General features: G+C 37.9%; 1 protein-coding gene and 3 non-coding genes across 4 annotated transcripts; 3 read left to right on the top strand and 1 right to left on the bottom strand.

Annotated features, from left to right (window-relative positions):
* Window positions 1-6,956: 6,956 nt before the first annotated feature.
* Window positions 6,957-16,165, bottom strand: LOC122671770 (ubiquitin carboxyl-terminal hydrolase 27). Its single transcript, XM_043869201.1, has 11 exons — window positions 16,130-16,165; window positions 15,625-15,927; window positions 15,409-15,529; window positions 12,124-12,224; window positions 11,805-12,038; window positions 10,871-10,939; window positions 10,583-10,711; window positions 9,104-9,241; window positions 8,575-8,637; window positions 7,706-8,020; window positions 6,957-7,367 (listed from the first exon to the last, which is right to left on the bottom strand). Exons 2-11 carry the CDS (start codon window positions 15,907-15,909, stop codon window positions 7,095-7,097), a joined length of 1,728 nt encoding a protein of 575 aa, XP_043725136.1. The 5' UTR covers window positions 15,910-15,927; window positions 16,130-16,165; the 3' UTR covers window positions 6,957-7,094.
* Window positions 16,166-17,214: 1,049 nt separating this feature from the next.
* Window positions 17,215-17,339, top strand: LOC122649295. Its single transcript, XR_006331258.1, has one exon. It is a non-coding gene; the product is annotated as a small nucleolar RNA SNORD14 (small nucleolar RNA).
* Window positions 17,340-17,956: 617 nt separating this feature from the next.
* Window positions 17,957-18,081, top strand: LOC122649296. Its single transcript, XR_006331259.1, has one exon. It is a non-coding gene; the product is annotated as a small nucleolar RNA SNORD14 (small nucleolar RNA).
* A 207-nt stretch (window positions 18,082-18,288) lies between these two features.
* Window positions 18,289-18,390, top strand: LOC122649254. Its single transcript, XR_006331224.1, has one exon. It is a non-coding gene; the product is annotated as a small nucleolar RNA snoR99 (small nucleolar RNA).
* The last annotated feature ends 3,583 nt before the right edge of the window (window positions 18,391-21,973 follow it).

Raw genomic sequence — 21,973 nt, 5'->3', positions numbered from 1 at the left:
ATCCAGGAAACTCAAGGGGCAGTACAGGGCAAGAGTCCTCGTTACATTTCTTTAAAATATAGAAGACCATGTCTCTGCAACTTCCACAGAAAACCCACCCAGTACCACGTTAATGTACAAAACCCATGGCTGCTGAAGTTTCATACATTTGCCATAACTTAGGACTCCTTTTTGTGGAAAATCAGGACCTATTACAAAAATATAAAAAAGACTAGCAACACCATTCATCTTGTTAATATAAAATAAACTGGATTATTATTTGGGTCTCAAGAGGACAGAGGAATAAGAAGCTTGTTCTATCCTCCCAGATAGGTAGATTATAAGTGATTTGGCCACACTACCCACAGTTCTGTTCACCTCCATCCATCATTCTCACTTTTAAACTGCCCTCTCCTGAGCCTGTTCAACCACATTTCTGGTGAGATTTGAGTTATTTTGAATTTCAAAACAGGAGATTCTGACAGCATCAAGTTAAGATGTCTGGAACCAGCAATAATGAAATCTTGCAGACTTGAATGGAACTAATCGAGAATCTAATAACACAAGCAGCAGCACAGGGGCCACCCCTAGTGACATCAAATCATATAACTTTAATCTCAACTCCATATTAACAAGATGGTATAATTAATCAATAAAAATTACAATTCAAAAGATCAAATTCTCAAATCTCACACAGAAGTTGGTAAAGACACCCAAAAGTTGTTTAACTAATTAGACATGTTCCTAAACTAGGGAGGCATGTCATATATGTAGGTATTTGTCTCCCAAGCTTAGAAGGCTTGGGTATTTAAATTTTCAGTCTTTTTAAAGATCACCATTGGATGATATTCTGAAGAGATTCTAGAATCCAAAGTCCCATTTTGTCTCTAAGATTGACCATAAATGGAAAACTGATTAGACAACTAACAAAATCTACTGAGATTATTCGTGCTTGTATAGACCATCTCAAAATGAATAATTGGGTGGAAAGACGCCTACAGGTTTTGGGTCCCCCAAAAAACTTCCCCAACTTAACAAGCTGGCATCTTCGATAATATGATTAATTTCACAACTAGAAGGAAGGGGGATTCAAGGAATATAACTAAGGAAATAGAAGGCAGACAAAAGGTATAAATTAATGTCTAGGGTGGAAGAAAATATATTATAGAGCTATCAACTGCGAGAAGAAGATGTCAAGAAAACCTCCTCCATCCATGAATGGGGAAGCCGTATCCATGATCCAAACATATCTCTGTATTCTCTCTTTTTAAAGAATATGAATAAAGAGGAAGTACAAGACTAATGATAATTTATGGACTAATACAAGAAAAGACAAAAGGAGAGAAAAGAAAAATAAAAAAATAAAAAAACTCACTTGAACATCTTATGTAAGTTGTTGATTGCTTCTGCATCTTCCACTCCTTGAGCCACAAAAGTAGAGGAACTCCAATTGCCCAACTCTCCGAGTGAAATGAGTCAATAGATTAATATACCTGAAGCAGATAGGGATATTCACTGACTTTCATCAGTGAGCCAAATCAGAACTTGATTCCATGGAAATTATAGTGAAGATAATGCAAAATAGAAGGTCCAAAATAAAAGTCAGAGATGAATAGACCTTACCATTTCTAACCGATTTTTCTGTCTTTTTTTTCTTACAGTAGGTAGGGCTTTGTTGAAAGATGTAGTCCTTGCCAACTGATCTACGCTCTTGAGGAAATATATTATCATCTTCTCACATCTGTTAGCTTAGTGCGGTGCTTCAGTTGGTCTTTGAGATTCTTGTGCTGAGGCCAACCTTCAACTGTTAGGTGTTGAAGGGAGACAAGATGTTGGAGATCCTCTTACCCTTTTATATATTCCACAACCTCTGAAAACCAACCAATGTATAATTTCTCAAGCATAGTGAGCTGCAACCCCTCGGGTAGCGACTTCAAATTTTCAAAGGATGACAATCTCAAATTTTGAAGAGAAGTCATTTCCCTTACATCTAGTAAAGGCTTTACAAGAGGACATCCGGTTATTTCCAAGGACTGAAGAGACGGAAAGACTAGGGGAAGGGGGGATCCCTCTCGTCCTTCACTTGGAAAAATTGGTAGCAACCACTCCAGCACAGACTCATGGTAACACTCACTAATATGAAGATGGTTGAGAGAGATTAGTTTACTTGACAATGACCTTAATGCCATCTCGTTTGTTGCAGCAAAGTACAAGCTTTTGAGGGAAGGGAATCGACTTGGCATGATTTTCAGGTGAAGGCATAACTCCACCAACAACTCCTCAAGTGATGGAAAGGAATTAGGCAACACTTCCAACCATTCAACCAAATTACACATTTTATTTAGCTTTAGTCTCTTAAGCGATGGAAATGCAACCGTCCCTGAAGAAGAAGTTGCACCAGTAGTACTGTTGCTGCTATGACAGAATTCTCGACCAAGACATTTCACCTTATCTATTCTACTTAAGTGAAGATCCCTAAGAAAGGGTAGGCTCCCCATGTGTTGGGACTTGGGAAGCCCAATGACACAAGTGCACTTGAGTTTTAATGTCTGTAAATTGCAGAGGCTAGATAAAAACTCAGGCAACACTTCAATTGGATTACCTGACAGGTTAAGGTACCTTAAATGTTTCAATTTTCTTATTGAAGATGGCAAATAATAAATCGAACAATAAATTAATTACAACAAATGCAAGCTCTGGAAGTTCATCAACATGTCAATATTTGAGAGATTTCCTGATAAAAGATATATGTACCTTTCATCATGTGACCCTGAAATCATTATTATTGTCCGCAAATTCTTCGCCTTCTTTGAGGTTTTTTCTGGAAATTCAAATGCACCCAGAAAAAGTGAAAATCCACGAACTGCATCAGAAATGTCTTCCACAATATTATTGGCCTTCATAGTGGAATACTCAAGCTTTCCAACAAATTGTGCAAGATCATGCATCTTGCATGTCAGTACTAAATCTCCATATCTGTCCTTCACATCTTGAAAGAAAGAATTCCACAATAAGTTATTGAAATATTGCCAACATCCTCCATTTGTTAGCTTCCAAGGAGTCCCTCTGCCATCCATAATTGTATCAACTTTTTTTTTAACAAATATATAATCCTTAGGAAATACTGAACAATACGCAAAACAATGTTTCACATGTGATGGCAAATGATCGTAACTGAACTTTAATATGGGCGTTATTCCACTATTACTATTTTTTAGCAAATTGCAAATTTCACCTTGCTCCATAGATGACCACTCATGCTCTTCTATTTTGGATTGCATTAGTCTTCCTAAGACCTTCATTGCTTAAGGCACTCCTCCACATTTTTTTGTGACTCTCCTTCAGATTTCCACTAGGTTTAGGGTTTCTAGTGGCCCTGCATTGCTAAATGCTCTTCGACTACACAAAGACCAAGAATCTTGTTCCCATAATATTCACAAATAATGTGTCTTTTGAGGTTACCATTATTCTTGCCTCTTCAGCACTCCGTGTAGTCACAATAACTTTGTTACCTACAGTATCCCAGATTTTAAGGAAACTATCAACACACCCCAATTTTCAACAAAACGATTTTTGCTCCAGACATCATTTAGTACAAGCAAAAACCGTTTACCCATCAACTTCTCTTGTAGGTTACGAAGTATTACATCTAAGTTTGATGCATCATATTTAACTAATAATTCTATGATTTCTTTTAGAAGTCTGTTAGACTTTAAATTCTTCGGGTACACATACCCACATTCTCAAATCATTGAAGACCAACCCTGAGCAAGAGTGCTCTTCCCCAGTCCCCTCATTCCAACTATTGGGATGACCAAAATGATTTGATCATTGTCGTTACCGTTGACAAACATATCCATTAGTTTTGATTTATCATCTACACTCCCAACTACTTCCGAACAGTCTACAAGAGAGAAGTTTCCCGGATCTCTATGGTCATCATGGCAGTGGAATTAGCTGCAGACTCTACTCTAAGGTTGAAGCCAATTGCATCCTTTCTGATGTCATCCAATACTTCATTCATGTCCTTAAGCTTATAGGTCATTTTAAAACGAAATGGAAATGGGTTGGAGCGTGAGAAAAAATTGGATACCTTTCCCGTCATTCGGTCCTGGGTCTCCATTTTACGCCCTAAAGATACATATTTGAACTCATCAAGCACATCATCTGCATCATAAGCAACACTTTTGAGCCTCCTCAGCCAGTTTTTCACTGCCTCTTTCTCCACTTGCTGATTCTCAGCATCTTGCAGTACACCTTGGATGGTGGTAAAAGTAGTCTGGAGCTTTTTCAAATCTCCCTCGACACCCCATGCTAGATCTAATTCTTGGGTAGCGATAGAGATCAAACTCTGTAGGATTGGTCGTGCTCCAGAGACAAGAAGTGAATGCTCATCTTTTCTTGCAAACAAACTCACGAGCACTTTTCCTATCGAATTCTCTCCGGTAGCAAGACGATAATAGCTGAATTGTTAGGGCATTATCTGACTTCACAATCTAGGGAGTGGAAATGCCCTTTTTAGCCTGTAGGTTTAACCAATCAAAGGCCTTGAAAATAGTCTAAATTTTAAAATTTTCACTTGGAACTACAGACCACTTTCTAGCGCAATGGCTCTCAACTTCAGCTTGAAGAGCAGCCCCAGATTCGGTCAGTGGTTCGAACCAATGTATGTTCCGCTTTTGTATATTCTGTTCATTTTTTAAAATATTCTGATTTTATCCTACATAACCTACCTTTTAGTCTTTGAGTGAGCATTTCAAACCTGTTTTGGCTAAATTAGTTTTCAATTTTTCTTCAAAATGTATTCCAATGAAACTTGGATTATCAAATTTGGATTTACCGATCATAAGTTACGGGATTTCAAAAGCTTTTTTTTCTTTTTTGGTGGTTGGGGGGGGGAGGGGTGGGGGGAGGATTTTTAAATTAAAAAAAAACGAAAGAAAACCCGAGTCTGCAAACTTTATGTAGATTTTTAGATTGTACCATATGTACAAACTTTCCTTTTCTAATTTTACATTGCCAAAAGTCTGTCGCCTCCATTCTTTTAGATGCATTCCATAGTTCTAGAGTTTGTTATGCAGGTTGAAGAGAGCTCATCCTAGAGTACTAGATAGCCAAGCACTACTGACAGTGGGTTGCAGGTTTGGATGGGATTTGGATCCTCTACGGCTTGGGATTAAGCGGCCATCGTGATGCGCTCAACCCACAGGCCGCAGAGAATCAAAATCCGTTTGGGTGACCCTCTCACTTTGCTTCATTGGGGTGTGATCGATCCCAAATCGCATATTGATGTACAATGGTGCATTTTAATTGAAGATAGAATTTACCATTTCCAAACATTTTGTCTATGCTGCTCACCGTGATCTAGTAGCCACCTTGTCATTTGTTTGATCAAGAAAAACAGAACCCATAAACCGAAGGTCAACCAGATTACATTCGTGAATAGCATTACAAAAATGAGACGTGTGAGAAAAAAGTATTCAAACACCCACCAAATTTCTCATCAATTAACAATGTTTCAATAAAATCACCTAAGCAAAGACAGCATCAAACTCTCTCCAATGAAGAATTCGGCCAATGAGTGCCCAATGAAGCATCCGACGGTAGAGGGTGTAACTGTATTCTAGAACTGAATGTGCCTCCATATAGCTAGGCTTCTTTTCCGTATAGCAGCATAATAAAGATGAAGGGGGAAGAGATGAAACCCTCCAGTGGGCAGATATGGATAAATATATGAATAAACATATGCTTTCCTTCATGCAGCCTTGGGAGCATCAACTTCACTGTAAGTTGCCTCTGTTATATATACATATGCTTCCTCTTCCTGGGTGAACATTAGTAAAGAAATGATTTCTTCTTGGAATTGAGGTTTATTGATTTTTAAGTAGGCAGGTAACTGAACAAGAAATTTCTTTACCCGTCCAATTTCTAATGAATCAAGATACCCATTCATTATCTGATTTCTAAACATAGAATCCTGTGAACCTTTTCTATTTTAAATGTCACTCAATCCCTATACTTCCTTCAATCCCAATAATCAAATCGAATTTACGTTTGCAAGGTCTTTCATTATTCTTTTGGGAATAGAACTGTTTTTGTAACCATTTTTTTTCCTTTTTAGACCTTCAAAAACTTTTTATTTTTAAAATTTCTTGGAACTAAAAAAAAAATCTCTTTATGAATCTTTGGAGTTTATTTAAATGAGTTTAAAAAAGGATGGCTATTTTCGGGAGAACCAAAGATGCTCTGCTTCCATTCCCTAGAATGTTAAAAAAGCAAAATTCTATTTTTTGCCACACAACAATTTCCAGATTGTCTGTAGGGTTTCAAGGTAAAGGTATTAAAAATCCACTTAGAAGATTCTCCAGCAAACACTTATGGCAAGTACAAATTCATTAACCACCAAATCCATCAAACTTCCACTGTTAGGTCATAGTTTTAATCTTCTTACTAACACTTGTGGCAAAAGTATTAATCTTCGATGTATACGGCCTTGGTGCTATAGACCAACCATAACAGTATGTTTCAAGTCATGAATCTTAAAATTGATAAATTTCTATATTAGTAGTCATGATCAAGAAGGTTTTAAATGCTTTTGTTTGGGAGCAGATGAAAATATAAGGATGTTGTTGAGAACTTTACTAGGAAAACTTAAATAAAATCACTATTTAAATCTTAGTGAGTCTAAAAGTGATTTAAGCTGAGTGGGATAAAAATGTGTATGGCGACTCATCTTAACCTGTTGCGGAGTTAATTCAGTCACATAGGATATTTGGCTACTTGGTTTACTTGACTGAGTTTTGAAGGGATAGAATTCTCACTGAAAAACATTGAAACTCAGAACCCAATCAACTGCTACTATATAAAATGCATAGAAAGGAAACTTCATCACCATTATGTTTATCAGAATTCCTTTTTCATCAGTCTAAAAGCAACAAATAATAATAATAACTAATGAACCTCCAATTAAAATGCTGTGAAAATTAAAAATTAATTGATTTGAATAATAAGCATGCAATGAAAGGAATATTTCAGGGACATCATAACTCGACATGCAACAGCAGATAATACCTGAAAGATGATGCAGTACATGTTTAAAACTAGTTAGGCACCCATTAGGGCTGTTCAATTCTCTCATAGAAAAGCAAACTTGCTTCTGCACCAAGAACATCTTTTTCTGAAACACTAAACACTTCAGAGTCAGAGATACCAAACCAGTAAACACGTGCACACCCAATACATCCATCGGTGTCTATGCTATCTGACTCAGCCCTTAGTCTTCTATAAACTGTATAATGCCCACTTCCAACTCTACCAAAATGCTCAACAACAGCAACAAGCTGATACTTGTAACTCCTTGCAGGTGCTGATGGACAAGTCCTCTTAACCTGAACTCATAGAAGAAGATAAAAATGACAAAAATTGAAAATGATGACACTAAATCATGAGCCAATGAAACTCAATGGTTAACACCATTTTGATGCTTAAGCCTGACAAACAACCAATATCTGTATTTCGATATAATTGCTGGACCTCTGTCCCATCTCCAAATGCCTTTGAACCCAGAACACAAATACCAGGAGAAAGAAAAATGCAGGCAGAGCAAGTTCATGGTATAAGCATTAGACAATTATGAATAAAACTTAATCTCAAAACCAAAAACCATTTGTGTATATCAAAAAATCCCATGTGAAGATAGGGGAAAATGAAAGTACAACTGACCAACCTTGTCAACTGATTGCAATTGTTCTCCTTCAAAAGGTTGAGAGTATTTGTCACTTCGTGATTTATCTGCAGAGCATCCCAATCCATCTTTAACTACTGTTTCTGAAGAGATGCCATCTCTTGCCAATCCATATATTTGCTGTAGTATTTGTGTATCAATTGGCATTTTAAAATAGTTAAGGTGAGGGATGGATGGGTGATGTTGCCGCTTAACTTGCATTATGCATTTATTTTTTTTAAGGTCTTCAGTATTCACTCCCACTGCATCCTTCGTGAATGGGAAGAGGTCCAAGATCAAAGGAAATGATATATGGCCCTACAATCATAAACCTACTTTAATCAATCATGAGAACAGAAGAGATCACCTGCCACCTCATTTTGCTAGGCAACAATGTAAAAAAATTCATTAAGAAAATTAGAAATAAAAATAGTTACAATGGGTAGTGAAGAATAACACTCGGTAGAAAATAGCATAAAGTCAAAAAGAGGAAGAAAAAAAACTTGCACATTCATATAAAAGCATCAGACTCCAGGCCTGATTACAAGAGTTTGGGCGAAAAACGAATGAGAGAGTGAATACAAAGGACACGGAAGCATTTCAAATTTGCTTATACAATACATACACAAGAATGTTGAGAACACTTAAAGACTAAATTAACAATTTACTTATGAAAGTAAGGAAGCCTCCCCCATATGTACCAACAACCCACAAGAAAAACTGAGTCTCAATTCTCTTTTTCTTTTTCTTTTTCTCTTTTTTTTTTTTTTTTTTTGGGAGGGGGGATGTTGGTGGTTACAGGAGGGGGACTCAAGAGCATTGCAAGACCCCAAGCATATAAAACATAATTTTTGACAAGGAGATTCAAATACCTGAAGTTTGACTAGTTCTCCAAAATTATTCACTGAAGCACGTTGGAGATGAATGGATAAAATCTGTGAGTGAAGTTAAACCAATGGGCATTCAAAGAGTATATACACCGTATCAGCACTCATTCTATCATCAGGTAAAGGCAGCATTAAAACAATCAGCATTAAAACAATCTCAGCACAAAGAATAAGCAAAGTATCAAATATAAGATAAGAAGACATGAGGTGAAGATGGTAGGTGGACCATGCGATAAGATATGGTTTGCACTAGGGACCATGCAAAGAATGGGGCCAAACAGTCAACTGACAACCTAAGTTATTTATAAAAGGAAAAGTAATAATTCTCCTACATAAATGATAATTAAACTCCAAACAAACATGCAACGGATTTGAACTTTTGCCTCCTACTTATTTTATAATTCTTTAACAGTCCATCTCCATACAGGGTTGCCAGTGTTCCATTCCTAAAAGGATTCAAGTTTCAGTAGCCAAATATCCTAAACCACAAAGGGAAGTGTCTCAACCTCCATACCTGTGGACAGCGAGCAATACTTAATTGCTTGAAACTATGTGAAAAGTCATTTGACCACGGTACTGCATCCTTAGGAAAGAGATTTCTGCACTCACAAGAATCTTGTCCCATACAGCAGGTGAGTTTTTCCACCTGTGCCTGGCAGATAAGACAGTTTTGCTACATTATGTTTCAGTACTTTAAGTGCTCAAGTTATTTCTTTGAAAGCTATGAAATTCAATAATCAATAACCATTACATGTTAGAAAACGGAATTGCATGCAAATGCAGTGGGTTGGTCCATTTTTTATGGATCTTTCCAGATAATCCTTCTTTCAATCTTGTCCGATCAGATGATTCATAACTGATGACTGATAATACCCCATACTTTTGAAGGGCAAAGAATATAGCAACCACCCCAGAGAAAAATTGACAAATCAGATGGTTATGTCATCTAATCAGCAAGGCAGGATTCTGAGAACTGGCCAAGCCCGACTCTGCATGACCATTCAAATCAATCAACATGCCACTGGACCACAAAACCAAGAGGGTTTACCTCTACCCCCACTTTCCCTTAAACCACCTTATCCAGATGGTTAACTGTTAAATGACAGGACCCAGAATGTTTCTACGTTAAACAAAAACAAGAAGGGGCCATGACGGCTCTGGTGCAAGTCCCACTTTCACAGGGTCCCAGGAGGGATGGACTGCATTGAGCACAATCCCAATAATCAAGACTCAAACCCATGCAGCCTGAGTTTTCTACCATTGCACCAAGCGACAGCCCCTAACATACTTGCATTAAAATTTTCTAGATATTAAAAAGTAAAAAACATTATGAGGCGCAAACTGAGAGTTGAACATTAAACCCTCTAAAATTTGACCCTACCACACAAACATTCCCACCAAACCAGTACTTTTATCAGACACTTTTAGTTTAAACAGTGGGTATGTGCTAAGTTTCTGCCAAAATACTTATCACCATGCAGAGACATAAAGCTTCAAAGAAAGAGGTTGAAAAAGCAACTTTTTTTCTGGAAAACAGTTGAACTACTGATAATACAAGAAGACATACCAATACTTTTTCTTTTTGGGGGGGGAGAGCGGCGGTTAAATGGTTGATTTTCACTCTGAAGATTGACACAGCCAATCTAAACCCTAACCTATCTATCAAATAGTCAGAAAGGCCAACTCAGTAATGTGGCAAAAACACCATCACCAGTGGACTAAGGGAAGAGACACAGGCCTTGGAGAGATCTTTCTCCCTTTATTCAGAGAAACCCATTATCAACCCACTTTGACCCGGCAATTGATGGGATGGATTTCAGAACATCCAGCTGAAGGCCTTCACATGATACATTAATAGTTTCCCACAGACCCCTACATTGATTGAAACATTAAGTGCTGATTATGGATAATTCCAAGTTTTATTAAACTGGTACTTAAGAATTTCTTTTGGACTTTGAGGGAAAAGATAAAGTGGATTAATAGAGGCAAGTACCTCACTTCGTTCTATAGACGATAAATATTTCAGACCAGCAATATGCCAACACCGGTTGCAATGATAATTCTCTATGTACTCAGCAACAGTGAACTGCTTTAGGCAATCCTCCACGGTACAACCATCAATCTAGAATTATTTGAATTCCATAAAAAATTAAAAGAAAAAAAAAAAAGAGACAAAACTACAAGTTAGATACAGAGCACATTGCCTAGATGATAATGGAAAGCAGATTGAGGACTAAAACATACAGAACCCTCAAAATGATGAGACCCTCACTGGACGTACAATGGTTGTGCTATGATCCAGCAGTGGTGAGAGAGGCAAGTTATGGAAAAACTCAAAAACCATTGAGATCTGCGAATACAAATAGAAAAAATACATAGAAATGAAGAGAATAATGCAGAAGTTGCAAATGCCAAACAAAAATAGAAAACAATAGGAAGAAACCAATGAAAATTGATGATTGCAATCAGATTACAACCTTCCACTCTTACCATGTAATGGTTTTTCCACAGAAGGAGCACCTTAGGGTCCCCCCCCCCCCCCCACCAAGAAATTTGCTAAAAACAAAAAGGGCGTACCCAGTGCACAAGGCTCCCGCCACTGCGGGGTCTGGGGAGGGTCATAATGTATGCAGCCTTACCCCTACATACATTATGACCCTCCCTAGAGTCCCAGACCCCGCAGTGGTAGGAACCTTGTACACTGGGTACGCCCTTTTTGTTTTTAGCAAATTTCTTGGGGGGACCCTAAGGTGCAACTTCTGTAGAAAAACCATCACACGGTTAGAATTGGACCAGGTGACAGATCATTCTAACCTTGTCGTCCAACAATCCATTAGAATGATTAGAATTCATAAATCAGGAGGGGTGGGTACATTCTTCCAATAGAACTGTTCTTCAGTGTGGTGGTAAAAGCTCCTACTTCTAATATAAAAGGTTTGGCGTACAGCACTTCTCCATCACCTCATTTCGACTGAATTTTTTAATTTTAATCATAATAATGGCACTTGGCCTGACAGTCTGACCATCCATCTTTTCCAACTGGTGATTCATTTAGCAATCAATAGTTCTAAGGCAATGAATGGTCATGAATAGGACAAAACTATTCCCACCTAGCAGTTGACAATCTGAACAGTCCGACGACCCAGACCAGTAGTCCATGAAAACGCTGGCACAACATGATAAGTGGTAACTATGATGCAAGGTAGATAATCAACCTGAAATGAACAACTTTTACAAGTTAATACACTCCCAAGAATCCCATCAAATGGTCCAAGAAAATGCCGCTGCCATCTTTCCCACTCATTCTGGCCTTCCCTACTTCTTGTAGTGGGAACTCTACGAAGAGAAGAAACCAAGACATCCGCTAGAGAGCCACAATGTGGAACATAGCATTCTAAGAATTCCCCTCTTAAAGAAGACAGAAGATGAAGGAATGCTTCAGCTGCATCCTACATGTACAATGGAATGACGAATCAGGAGCCGACACATGTCATAAGCAAATTGCCAAAACAAGTAAAACACCACAAGAGCCACCTGCTGGTTTGTTAAATTAAAATTAGGAATATAGAGATCCATTCCAAGCATCACTCGCCGTGGACTCAAAACCGTCTTCCTGTCCTGGAGGATGCACAGTTCTGCCCCCAAAAAAAAAATTAACATGGAAAACAAGCAGTAAATTTCTCCAAAAATCAGCACAAAATTGTATTAACATTGTTGATAAAAAGATAGAAAGAGCAGGAGCAGAAAGGATATGATAAAATCCAGAATGGCATAAAATAATGGCACTACACATAGATCCCACACAAAATCCTAGAACCACTATTTAATAGATCTCGCACATAGTTTTCGAAATTAAATCACAAGGGGTTAAATATAATAAAAAAATCATAAATATAATTACTATTTTCAATTTTATCAAAACATTGAAACAAACAATAGAAAAAAAAAAGATAATGGAACAAAGAATTATTCATCTACTTTCATATAATGAAACGACACTGATGTGAAAAAAATTTCTAACTCCATGCATATCCATTGAAATTGAATAAGACTATGTAATGATCATTGACAATTCATCGCAATAATGGGATGGGTGGAGATTACTTATATTCCTTAGTGCTTGATAGTGTTTGTGAATGAGATACTTGCTGTCACTGAGGAATAAAATGGGAGGAGAAATTAATAGAACAACCAGCTGATCTTGAAAACGATAGAAGTTTGAAGATTCATCACCGGGAGGGAGATATCCAAGATGTAAGGGCAGAAGAAGCCGAGTTGAAGGTAGCCAACTGCCAGACGTAAAGGCCCTTGAGCAGAAGTCTCGGAGAGGGGTTTTCGGACCGCATTCTGACAATTTTTAATTTGAAAAGAAAAGCACGCTGACATCCAGAAAAATGATTTCAACTAGGGAAACTCATTTTGGTCCTTGCCAACTGAGCTACCCGCCTGCCCCATTGGGTTAACTAGAGAAACATCATTGCAACGGAAGTGTGGGATAGGCGTGGGTTTGCCTACAGAAACACCTTCTAAATGACAAAACCATTGTGTTCACGGTCTTGGTAGCTCAAGAAACTAAAGGCTACTAAGATAACTTGGCACAGTTCATTGTCAAATACTATATGGACCAGATTAGGTGTTATGTAGTTCCTTAAAGAAGGAGATCTTGTCAAGCGCACTGGATCTATTGTGGATGTTCCTGCAGGAAAGGCAATGCTAGGTGTGTGGTCGACGCGTTGGGAGTACCTATTGATGGAAGAGGGGCTCTAAGCGATCACAAACAAAGACATGTCGAAGTGAAAGCCCCTGCGATTATTGAACGTAAATCTGTGCATGAGCCTATGCAAACAAGGTTAAAAGGGGTAGATAGCCTAGTTCCTATAGGTGCAAGATGCTCTTATCTTGGTCGAAAGACCTTGCCTATTCCCTAAATGGTGTTACATGCTAGGTTCCTTGTAAACTTCTTATACACCAAGAGTACCTGTGACAACATGATACACCATGGGTATGGGTCTGTGATACATGTCTAAAACACCCAACAGTATGGCGTCCATATGAGGGAAAGGAAGATTATTAGGCCCCCATTACTGCCACATTTAGCTGAATTCCTTATGCAGATTTATCACCAATCTGGGCTTCTTTGCTTAGGAATAAGTCTAGGATTGGGTTGTATACATGTTGGGCCTTTGATCCCATGGGTTTTCAATGCAATAGGCCACTTTAATGGGCCTAAACTAGGGTAATTAGGTTGCATACGGGATTAGTTGTTTTAGTTCCATACTTAGTTTTATTTTGGGGTTTTTGTTCATAAATTGAACCGGTTCAACCAATGGTTCAATTTAAGTGACTTTGTTAGTTTTCTTTTTCTTTTAAGTGTTTAGTGGGGCTGGATGAGGACTTTGTTTTGACTTTATTTCAGTTTCCTAATCAGTTTAACTTACCTAATAGGTTAAGGATTGGGTTAGGCCTTTCTTTTTTAGTGTAGGAGTCTATTTTTGAGTCTTTTATATAAGGTTGTAAGGGGGCAAGTATTGAACACGAATTTTGATATTAATGAAAAGCTTTTGCTGCTGCTTCTAATCCCCTTTTGTTTTCAATTTCCCCAATACCTAAATTCTGCCCAGACCAAACCAGCCAGCCAAATCACACCAAACTTTGATCGAATTCTCCTCTCATACTAGGGAAAATTCGATCCAAGTTGCTCCCTCATCTGACCATTATAAACACTAAAAACCCATCTTTTCCTCTTTTCAAAAACCCGAAACCCTAACCCTAACCTTGCTGCCAATTCTAATTAAAAGGTCTAGACTTGCTAAAACTTAACAAGACCTTCACTAGAAGACTCCCCTACATCAACTTGACCTAACCCTACCATCAAACCCTAGGTCTCATTACACCCTAACCCTAATTTAACCAAAAACACCTATTTTGACCTATTCGAACTACCATGTTCATGACAGATCCTGGTTATTGGTTCCTACTTTGATTATTCAAACCTAGGACTACATTAATCCCTATAACCATGCCAACTCTAAACACATCTCCCGGTATCCTAAGCTTGGGTGGATCCAACTCCTTGACACATAATATGCCCAAACCCAATATACATACCCATGAAACACAGATTAGATGCCAGTCATGGAAGTACCTACTCCTTCAGTCACCACAGCGATATCGCTGCTTGAGGAGTTGAAGAATATGAAAGTTGATTGAGTCAGCCACTTCCTACAAGTCATCTAGATCATATTCACCGTTGAAGACAGATTTGGTCAACGGAGATTACAAGTGAAGGTATTCAAAAGCTTTAATTTAAAATTATTTAAAAATAAAGGAGATAGGTTTGATATTCCATTTCTACTCAAGAGCAGCATGTCCAGTCTAATTCTCTAGGTTTTTATTTCCCAAAGCCCCCGAACAACAAGGAAATTCTTTGTGGGGCAAACTTCAGTCCACCTAGAAGTCCAGTTTATCATTACATGTCAAAAGAGTGGTTCAACTGTCAGGTCAATGGTTATAGCAGTAAAATACATTTACTTTCAATGTGGGGAAGGTAAATTCAGTTCCCTTTGTTCAAAATGAAGGCTCATCAACAACACTGTTGAAACTGGAAAACCCAAAGTGCACAAACAATCAATGTTAGTGAAAAAAAAAAAAAGGGTCGTCAAACTATGACAGACAGTATTAACTTATATCTATTTTTAATCACAGGGTTGAAACCAGCAAATATGTTCAGAGAGCTTACAAAACAATTGATCACGAATAAATACAAGCATTAGCATTTGCGATGTTCACATTCTGTGTAACAATTACAATTAGCATTACCTTCAAACAAAGCAACCAAATCAACAGTAAGAGGCATGCTTTCAAGCCGTTTCTCAAACAACTCAACTTCCTCAATTACTTTCTGGAGATAAAGAACGAAGGAGGGACAACTAGCCAGTGCCTGAGCAAATTTTCCAGTTTCAATTGGTAATTGGAAATGTAAAAAACTCCAACATACAGATTGAATAAGCTAAATCAATTTTCACAAAGTTATACCTGTAAAATCACATTCAGAAAACAATTATTGCCAAGATTTCTCAAACCAGCTACGAACCATGATTTCTCCGAACTATCCTTCCTCTCAAACCACCACGGCAAGCTGGGAAAGTTTCCAGTCTTAACATCTCTTATCGCCAAGATCAAACCAGCAACACCCAAAATCCCTGCAACAGAGATATTGAACCCAGAAATGGAAACCCACCTCCCGGGATACGATATCTGATATCCATGCTGGAGTTTTCGAATGATATCATAGACGCTTACGTCTCCTTGTATTCTCATCCGTTAATCACTTCTTTTCTTCAGAGTCAAACAGCATAACCCGATACCTGAGTTAGCAACAAAAAGGGAATTAGAAACAGAAACTTATTGGAATAATCAGAGGGGAAAAAAATAGGTACCAACTTCTATTGAGATTTGCCCTAGAGTTTAGATAAATGATTCGAAAAGTAAACAAAAATGCAGAATCTCAATCAACTTCGAATTAGAAACAGAAACTTACTGCAAACACGCCGTCTTTTAACGGGATTTAACTGATAAATACGACGTCGTCTAACGGAATTTATTAGATTTTTCCTCTCTCTCCTCTTTTAATCTACTCTCCCCGACTTTTCGGAATTTAGCTCGTCTCCAGGGCCCGGTAGAATTTTTATCCTATGTTGTTAGGGTACGGTGCTATACTGCATCGTGCGGCGGCTGCAAAACCATGTGCATCATGTGGCGCCTGCTGTGCCACATGGCTTTTGCAACACCATGTTATAACAGCAGAGGATAACGATTCGGCCCAACACGCCCAGGGTGCTGTCAGTCGTTGGGCTGTATCGCACACATCCCTAGACGTGGGTCAAGATATGTGCGGCTCAACCACTGAATGCAATACAAGGTGGAGATGTCGACACCTGACACGACATCCAATAGTGACAAACTTTTGATCCCAAAAAAACAAAAAAAACTAGACCAATGCAACTCAAACCGTTGGATATCATGCCTACCAGGTGTCCGACATCTCTACCACGAACTACACTGAAGAGGATTTTTTCCCGACTTCGTGAGAGAGAATCTGTCCGACGGGTAGCATACGCTAGGCACTCCTGTGTCTTATCTCTTAAGACAGCCAAAAGATTCCCAAGAAACGTAACAGTGACGATTCATGTTATGCTGTACGAATGTTCTACTCGGCCGCTGTTACGAATCGAATGATCATGAAGCTTTTAGGAACTTACATTATTAGATGCCATATTCCCATCCAACGGTCCAAAGCAGACCATGCTAAACCGCTCGAATCACGATTCACGTCAGTCATCCTTATACGGAACTCTACTAAACCCTAAACCCTCCTCCATCCGTCCATCTATATATATATCCCTCTCGTTCCCCTCAGTTCCATCGTTCTTCGTTGGTTCACAATTTCCATCGTCTCCAATTCTCTCTCCGTGATCATGGCGGTGAACAGGTGATCAGCAGGGTTCACGTTCAAGAACATTATAGTTCTATCGCTACCTTTCTCCCCTTCCCGTCCTCAATTGATGTTTATTTTTTATTTTTGAATTTTAATCAGTTATTTGCTTGGATCCAAGCGATTCACTTCGTCGATGATGATTAATTTCAAGGCTTGTTTCTCAAAAACATTCGCAGTTGCCGCCTGAGAACTTTCGCCTTCGCCGGGCTTGAGAGCTTATGCTGCTTCGATCCTTCCTTGGATGTCTGAGACTAGAATGTGTTTGTTCCCATTATTTCTGTTCGGTTGGGATTGCTTGCTAGTGATCTTTGTCCTTTTCAATTCTTCCTTTCAATCCTGCTAATTTTTCGTTATAATCAGTTTGATCTTATAATAATCTCCAAAGTTTACTAGTGTATAGTCATCTATGTGCTGACGATTATGCGTTAGGTCAATTATTATTGTTTTTTAGTTTGCCCTAGGCTCTTTCTTGTTTCTCAGAAAATATTCGTAATGGGTGATGATTGGTCTTGTTTAATTACGGATTTTAACGTTCACAAGATTAATCTCTTTCAATCTAGCTTATGAATCTTTTATTTATGCTTTTCAATAATGCCTCATTGTCTATGTTGAAGTTCTTCGGGGCTTGTTTTTCAGAAATTTTATGGAACATTTTTTTTAAACTTTTGCTGATTCCAATTATGTTTAGTGTATATCTCCTGTGACAAACTTGTGTTTCGGCTTGTAAGAACAGGGAAGACAGTCAGATGTTGGCTGCATAAGAAGAAGTATTTCTGTTAACAAATCCTGATTTATTGTTTACTTTTCTCTGGGTTTGAAGATTTATTGAACACATTACTTGTTTTGTTTTATAACTTGTACACTTGGTCATGTCTATGATGATAAACCGTAAGGCTAGTTTCTCATAAACATTCGCAGTGGCCGCCTGAGAGCTTTCGCCTTCGCCAGGTTAGAGAGCTTATGCTGCTTCAAACCCTCCTTGGTTGTCTGAGACTGACCATTGTTAATTGAATAGAATGATATATTGTTCATCTCAACCTAAAATTTAATTTTTCTTAGCTTTCCCCTTCATTGCTCTCTGATTGATTATATGATTTGTGGAACAGACATGAATTTTCCTTGTTGAAGGAAGAATTTTATCTGGATTTCGGTTTGGTAAATGTCTGGCTGGGACTAATGTCACCCCCTTTGGCTAGCTTTTGGTGCCTGAGGGATGAACTGAGTCCCTGATACCATTATCCATCCATTTCACTTTGTCAACAGTAATTTTGGTTTTCTGCTGATCATTATTGGATGGAACATGTCATTCACACTTTCAGCTTGTGTCTTGCTTATAATGTGGCAGAGAACTTGGGATTTGGTTCCTCTGCAGTGCACCCACGAACTAGACCATGTTTGGTGAGGCAGGAGATGTCAACATGTGGTCTGCTTCGGAAATTAGGATTTCAAAATTAAGAAATCCTTCTCCCCCATCGCATGTGCACCATACTCAGATGTGGCGGCACCCTGGCCATGTATGGACATTGCCGCTCCATGCGTGGAGCTGGCGGAAGCATTGTAGAGGTGCTGAATCCAAGAACTTGTGCTTGGTCTAAAGATTAGTAATTATGTTATGGGAAACAGTTTTGGGTCCGCCAACACTCCCATGTGTCTATCTCTCTTCTCTTTAAAATAAAGGGGCAGAGGTGTCTTTTTAAATGATGAAGGAGTGAGATAGACTCGTACGAGTACTGGCATAGGCCGCATTCCCGGACAGAGAACTTTCTCCCATTATATTATTGATGATTCGGGAATCCATTATTTAGTGCAATTTTATATTTGGTTGATATGTTGGATTTATTTGCCAAATCAAATTCAATTTAAATAATTTCAATAATAATTAGTTTAGGTTGAAATCCCACTCTTGATATGGCAGCGTGGCTCCTTCCCTCCCTCTTAATGTATTATAGGGTAACTGATCCCTGCCTGACAATATTGCCCTATACCAGAATACACCTGCCCCCCCTGTGAATTGAAAATTCCTATGCCCTAAATCAGGTTTCACACTGTGAAGCAGAGAATCTTCTCCCATTTCTATATTATCATTTTTTTTTTGCAACATGTATTGTAAATATTTTAAACTAATTATATTGTACACTTACTCGGAACTTGTCTTTATAATCATCTTTGGAAACTCCATTAAGGAGTGGGTAGCACAAAATCATCAATCTCCTCATTTTGTTCAGGAATTTATATTCTATCAAGTGGTGTGTATTTTTCAAGTACATTGGACGATGCACCTCATTTGTGTATTAGATTTGTATCGCATCAACTTTTATCATCAATATGTTGGTACATACTATTGTACTCTAGGCACGCTAGGCTCCGTGTGCTCTACCAACGGGGTTGCTTTACCCGCATCGTAACTGTTATCACAATTGCTTGTGTACAGGATACCTGTTATAAGTCATAACTAACTGCTTGTGCTCAGATCTTGGCTTCACCGATCTTGACACCTTGGTGGAGTGTTTGTTGTTCCGACTAGTCTTGCCTGCATCAACGCTTCTCTAGTTTGTTGCTAAGGAAATATATGAGGAAGCTTTTCTCTCAAAAGTTTTTAACTGTTATCTTGTACAATAGGTAGTTTTCCCTCAAGAGGGTTTTGCAGTTATCTTGTACAAAATCCTCCACCATCTAAAGCCGGTAGTCCTCGGCTGAGTATTTTAGAATTTTTTTTTTTTTTGGTTATATAGTTTTATTGGAAGTATCATTTTTTTGTTTTTTCCTTTTTTCAGCTTCTTTTCACTTGGTCATACACTTTTATGTTAATTTAGCCCACATATAATAATCATAAAATGACGAAGATAACATCCGAGTATAAAGCTTTTTATCACACCATGTGTAACAAATTCTTGGTCAATTCACCCCAAAAAAAAATGTTATTGTTCATGCTTTGAATTTTTTTTTTTAACTTAAATTTTTTATAAATTGTTGGTATAATTCCAGGATTTTAAAATCAACAAATAATCCTCTAAAATCGATTCCTCACATGCATTACTATTTATTTTTGAAATTTAAATCATTAAACATTTTATATAATCATTAAAATACCATAAAAATATAATAAATCCAAAAAATTGCCATTTACTCTGGCTGGCCTTATCTTTCACAAGTTTCAGCCTAATCGATCTTTACCCTTTCCTTCTATCCAAAATTTATAAAATTATATGCCACTTCCATTAAATTCAAACCTTGGGTGCTTTAAACTACCCTTTGAAAACCATAACACAGATATCCACTTGTTAGAGAGTGCATTCTTCTGAGCTCGTTAACATCATGTGGATAAGACAAACTTTGAAATTATATAGATATGCTTATTTGTACTTTTACCTAATGTAAAAGTTTGTGAAATGATGTTAACGAGTTCAGAAGAGTGCAAACTGCAAACTCCAAAATGGGGATATCTGTGGTTTGGTTTTTAGAGGTATTTTAAAACTCAAATATGTTTATATAATAGAAAATAGTAAATATCTGGTTTGGACCCTTGGTTAGATTGTGAGTTAGACTACGGGTCAACTTGTGAGTCACCCAGCCTAATCACTAGTAAACTTGTGGGTTGACCCTGCTAATGTTAGATCATAGTAATCTAATTATTTTAAAAAAAAAATTAATAATATGATTAATAAAATGCATTGGCATTAACATGATATCAACAATGGCACCATTTGGTGGGTTTTGTCTCTTGCGAGAAAGACATCATGGTCTCTTTTGGATCCTTGTTTATCTAAACATTTCTAGTCAAATCTCAGGAGTGTATCTTGTTTTTTTTAATAAATTGATTTTTTAACCAAAAAAAGCAATGGCCCTATGTGGTGGGCCTACCGATTGCCTTCTTGACTGAGTGCCTTTTGTTCCAGCCATGTTTGTAATCTTGGATAGGGCAGTTCAATTCCGATAGTGATCCAATATACCTGTACGGACAAGGGTAAAAAAATAAAAAAAAGACGATTTTCTTTTATACGAAAACAGGAAGTAAAATCATATTTGGCTTGATTCTGGGCAATACCAATCCGATCCCAATACCGAGATTATATCAACCATGGTTCCAACTTCCAACAGGTCTTGGCAACGTTGCTTGTTGACTTGGGGGCAGAAGGGGTTTGGTTTGGTGAGATTACTAGCCTTGCAAGATGCTTTTTTATGCACCAAAATTTTAAGGTGCCCAGCTCCAATATTCTGGTAGATGCAGAGAGTTGGGAGAACTGAGAAAGAGATGCGCTGGGAGGGGCATGAATTGATGGCAGAGGTTGAGGTGGAGGAGACTGAGGGAGAGGAAATTGGAGCCAAGTCGGATTGAAGATAGTCAGCTTGGGTCCAATACGTTGCTCCCAACCTCCAAGTTTCATGTAACACAAAAACCTTTTAGAAAAGGATTTTGTAATCTGCCAATGATTGAAGAGTTTCTCTAGTTTTGGCATTCCCATGTAATAGGTTTGATAAAGCTGAAATTTTGTGGATAAGTAGATTCCAAAGAGATCCTTAGGCCCACAAATCAAGCTTCAGCGAAAACAGAGTTAGCCAAATAGGAAAATAAAGCTCCTAAAATCTTGTGAAAAATGAAGCTATCTAAAAAAATGGATAACTGAAAATACAGGAATGTCAATACATATAAGGATGGTATGATTAAATTTCATTTGACATGTGGCCGATCTAGACAATTTCCTAGTACACATCATTTCTCCAAGGACCTGCTTTATTTTGGAATCCAAGCAAACTCACAGCATTCCAGTTTTGGAGAAACTAATATGAGCACCATTTCCGATAAATCCAGGTTCATCCCACCATTCTCGTCTGGTATTCAAATTTATGATCAAAGCAGTCATTTTTGCTCAAAGAGATGATCAAATA

This window comes from Telopea speciosissima, chromosome 1 (genome assembly GCF_018873765.1).
Source record: "Telopea speciosissima isolate NSW1024214 ecotype Mountain lineage chromosome 1, Tspe_v1, whole genome shotgun sequence".
In the NCBI taxonomy this organism is placed as follows: domain Eukaryota; kingdom Viridiplantae; phylum Streptophyta; class Magnoliopsida; order Proteales; family Proteaceae; genus Telopea; species Telopea speciosissima.
Note: the sequence above shows the minus strand (reverse complement) of the source record. Positions and strands in the feature narration are given on the sequence as shown.

Coding starts and splice junctions, on each gene's coding strand:
- LOC122671770 (XM_043869201.1), bottom strand. CDS start 15,909: ATGAGAATACAAGGAGACGTAAGCGTCTATGATATCATTCGAAAACTC. Junction 15,530..15,624: donor TTCTGAATGTGATTTTACAG/GTATAACTTTGT, acceptor AAATTTGCTCAG/GCACTGGCTAGTTGTCCCTC. Junction 12,039..12,123: donor TTAATTTAACAAACCAGCAG/GTGGCTCTTGTG, acceptor TTGTACATGTAG/GATGCAGCTGAAGCATTCCT.